Below are 4,611 nucleotides of genomic sequence, written 5' to 3'. Positions count from 1 at the left end.
TTTTATTCAGTAATGTTAAAATAATCTTTTATTTCTGGATAAATTCTGGACAGAGTGGTATTTGGCTTGTATTATATGAGACATACTTAACACTGGTCAGAGGTGTTAAGTGTAAATGTGAATAGCAATAATACATTTATTTTGGAGCCTGTAATTTTTGAAATGTTTGTTCTAAATATATGTCTGTGTCTTTTTTTTTGCTTTAGGAGTACAAGATCCCCAGCATGAGAGAATTATCACTGTGTCTACTAATGGAAGTATTCATAGCCCAAGGTTTCCTCATACTTATCCAAGAAATATGGTCTTGGTATGGAGATTAGTAGCAGTAGAGGAAAATATGTGGATACAACTTACATTTGATGAAAGATTTGGGCTTGAAGACCCAGAAGATGACATATGCAAGTAAGTTCCCATACATGAAATTCCAACAGAGTATAACAGCTGTTAAAATCTTGCTTCATTTTGATGATCTGATTTTAAATGGCATCCGTTTTGTTTTATTTTTCTGATGATCTAAGAAATTTACAACCTTATTTAAGCTATGTTTCACTTAAAGTCTTCATTAAAAATCAGAAGATACATGTATGTACATACGTAGTCATGACTTTCTACCTTCTTCTAAAATGATTTGACGTAATTTATAGTAAAAAGCATATATAGAGTAAAACCATTTACAATAAGGAATAAAGAATAAAAAGCTACATAAAAGAATGTAGTTATGCCAGAAAGCCTAATTTGCCTTTAGTGCTAAAAATCTTATATTTGAGCTTCCTGATAGCCAAATCAATAATATAAACAATCAGCTATTAAAAGAAAAAGCTGTATCCATGGGTACATATTACCTAGATATACATATGGATACAAACACACACGCAGGACTAAGAAGTTTGAAAGTTCTTCATCACAAAGAAAAATATAGTTCTGAAAGCAGAATTAGAAATTTAGGCTAACATTATGCCTTGCCAGGTAGGAATTCATCATAATTCTCCTAGAAGTATTCATGAACCAAAGTCAGCTGGAGTATTTCACCCACACGAAAGACCACCTACTGTATGTCAGACAAATACTACTCTTTAAATCCCATATGAATACACTTGTCAAGGTTGGGTGGTCTTACTGAAGATTTTTCACTTCAGTGGCATTTGTATAACATGAAAATATTTTACTTGAACTTCTTTCCTGGGTTTTTTATTTTCTCTTTGATATACAAGTTAAAAGAGAATTTTCATTTCATGGTATATTACAGATAAATATTTCAATGCAGATGAAATAAACTTTGTACTTGCTGTCATCACAATTTGTATCTTTAGCATTTACATAGTTACATTTTCTTCACATTTGTTCTTTCTGTGACTATGCATTTCATGTTGTTTTTTTCCTTATATCTATAATTTTAGACTTTGAGAACCAGAAGCTATCCTATCTTTAGAAGGCCGTGTAGTTTAACCCTTCGTTTTACAGATAAAGAAACAGAGACCAGAGTATGGTAGTTGCCCTAGATCTCATTCATGTTTTGTACTTAAACAAATGTTGTAAAACCCACTTTTCCTAACACCCGTTTAAGATATTTTCACCAAGCTCTACTGTACCTATTGACTTTTCTTTATATGTAAGATTTCTTAATCTTATCAAAAATTACAGAGTCTAAGACTTTACTTTGAAAGCACTAGTTAGCCTACGACAGTTTCATGGCTGCTAATAGAAGATAAAAGACTCCTGGGTCAGAGACAAAGGACTTTCTTACAATAGTAGCAGTAGCTAGAATATTAACACTTTCTTATGCCTTTTCCCCAAGTTCCATTTTCCACAGATAACACCAAGAGGGCTATGTGATACTGGAATACTCAGTGGGTTGTGTTATGGAAGAGGAAGGGTTATATGTTTGCATATATATGTACACATTTATGTGTGTATATAATATATTAGTTAAATAATCCTAGATGCTTCATCCAGCATGTGACACAACTTCACCCAGCATGCAACTCTAACTTAGGAAAAGTGACACTTTTATTAGTTATGAAGTCCCCTACCAATATTGCTCCCTAATTAAACCTTTTACTTGTGCTGCAAATATAATCATTGTCCTAAATCCTGATTTTCTTTATAATTTTACAACATGTACGTACTTCCCTATGAACTGTCTTATAAAAAGTTTATTTTTGCCTGTTTTGAAATATGTATCAATAGAATAATAGTGTGTTTTTTGTGACTTGATATACATTTCAAAACAAGCAAAACTAAAAATTGTTATGTTTTTAAGATTAGTTCATGTTGAGGCAGATAGCTTATTAGATCATTTGTTTTTCTTGATGTATAGTATTTCATTTTATAAATAATCAACTTTTTTTGTCTCTTCTACTTTTATGAGCACTTGGCTCATTTCCAAATGTTTGATGAACATTTGGCTTGTTTCCACTTCTTGTGCAAAAGTGCAAGAAAACTTTGAGTCTATTTCTAAGTATTTATATTTTCAACTTTACTGGGCAGAGTTAAATTGTTTTTAAAAATGATTAGTTTATCTTTCTCCCAACAATATACAAAAATTTCTGTTGCAGAGAATTCTCACTAACTTTTGATTTGTCCTTTTTTAAAAAAAATATTTGGTAACATGGTAGGTGTGAAATTATACCTTATTATTAGTTCTAATTGTTTTTCTCATTACTAATGAGCTTGAATTTCATATTTATTATTGGCCATTGGTATTTCCTTTTCTATGAAATGACTGCTTGTATCTTTTGCCTAATTTCTTTTTTTTTTTCGAGATTGTCTTGCTCTGTCACCCTGGCTAGAGTGCAGTGGCGTCATCATTTTTGCCTAGTTTTTATTAGTCTATTTGGCTATTTAAATTTTGCCTTTCATTTTCCTTAATTCTTCTGGAATTTATTTTTGTCTGTGGTGTGAGATTGTTTGGTGGGTTATATGCGATAGTGTCCCAACAGCATTTATTGAATAGTCACTCTTTTCCAATGAAGTACAATGCCAGCTAACTTGCAGATCAGGTTTCTTTATATGGTCTGCTGTGTTTGTGGATCTTGTTCTGTTACTTTGGTCAATTTTGTCTGTCTTAATTGAAGAACACTGTCTTAGTTACTGTAACATTATAGAAGCTTTGTGATAAGAAGTCTCACCTTATTTTCTTCTCCTTTGAGAGCATCCTGCCTATTTTGCTTTTTAATATATTTAGAAAAAGGTTGTAGAGTTCCCTGAAAACTTTACCTTTCTCTATTTATTAGGGTTTTCTTTAATGTCTACACAGTTGTAAAATTTCTTCATCAATATGTTGTATATCCATTGTTTGGATTTATTTCTGTATGTCATACAGACTGCTGTTAAAATCTCTTTTGGACACTACATTTTCTAATTTTATATTGCTGATATGTAGAAATACAATCAATTTTTTGGTATGGATCTTATATCTAGAAAACTTATTAAGCTCTTTTATTTTAATAGTTCTGGAAATTATTTTGGATTTGTGCAAAAAATCATATGGTTTGTGAAAAAAATGTTTCTTTCAATTCTTTTACCGTTTCTTTTGTATCACTTATTATGTTACTGATTGTATTAGTACATATCTTTGTCTTCTTCCTTATTTTAGAGAGTTTGCTTTTTTGTAAATAAACTGTAAGATTTAGAATAACTTTAGATTTGCAGAATGTTACAAAGGTAGTATAGAGAATTTCTGTATACTCCTAACCAAGGTTCCTCCAATGTTAACATTGTATGTAACCATGGCACATTTGCATAACTAGGACATTAATATTCATACAATATTATTAACTTACCTACGGATGCTATTTGGATGTGAGCAATTTTTTCATGCTATGACTTTTTTCTGTTTCAGGATCCTTTCCAGGATAAACTGATTGCATGTGGTTGTAATATACTTTAAAAGCATGTGAATCTTGATTGGTGACAGCCTGTCACCCAGTTGTTTTAGTATCCATTTATGAGTCCTGCTTTTAAAGTCAGTTATGCATTTTATATTTTCTAGGCGTTTTTTCATTTCATTTCAGTTTTCAGATTTATCGGCATTAGGGTTTTCACAGTATGTCCTAATTTTAATTTCTGCTATGTTTCTAATTATGTCCCTTGTTTTATCCTTAATATTGTTTTGTGCTCCCTCTTCTTGGTTTTGTTTTGTTTTTCTTTTCTTGCTTAGTCTTGTCCATGATTTGGTTTATTCTTCGTTGTTTCAAAGAAACAAATTTTGGCTCTGTTTATGACTGTTAAAGAATAATATTTTTAAAAGGTAAAATCATGACTTACGTACAGATATTAAATGAACACGTCTTAAAGATTCTATGTAACTTAATAAGGGAGCCAGTCTGATTTTATAATCAGTTTAATAACAATCCAAATAACAGACACATTTATAGATCAGGAATATTGAAATAAATGTGCAAGTGAAGGCAAAACTGGCTGCTTCTGCGGTGGGGGAGGGAAGTCAATTGAACCTCTCCTGGATGTAGTTTATTTATATGTCTATAGACAAGAATTATTTTTTATTTGGCTCAGTCATCTGTACCTTACTCAGTTGTAAAATAGATCAAAGGCAATGAAAGGTGCAGATCCCCTGTAAATTGGAATTAAATAACCCAGAAAGTAATTATT

The 4,611-nt window shown here is 31.2% G+C and overlaps 1 protein-coding gene across 2 annotated transcripts in view; it reads left to right on the top strand.

The window, feature by feature from the left end:
* Positions 1-4,611, top strand: part of PDGFC (platelet derived growth factor C) — a 283,569-nt gene that overhangs the window by 177,010 nt on the left and 101,948 nt on the right. For both annotated transcript variants that reach the window (XM_012652995.1, XM_012652996.1), the window contains exon 2: positions 207-402. In XM_012652995.1, coding sequence (XP_012508449.1) covers positions 207-402 — 196 coding nt within the window. The remainder of the gene's footprint in view (positions 1-206; positions 403-4,611) is intronic.

Source organism: Propithecus coquereli, unplaced genomic scaffold (genome assembly GCF_000956105.1).
Source record: "Propithecus coquereli isolate 6110/MARCELLA unplaced genomic scaffold, Pcoq_1.0 Scaffold408, whole genome shotgun sequence".
NCBI classification, from domain to species: domain Eukaryota; kingdom Metazoa; phylum Chordata; class Mammalia; order Primates; family Indriidae; genus Propithecus; species Propithecus coquereli.
Note: the sequence above shows the minus strand (reverse complement) of the source record. Positions and strands in the feature narration are given on the sequence as shown.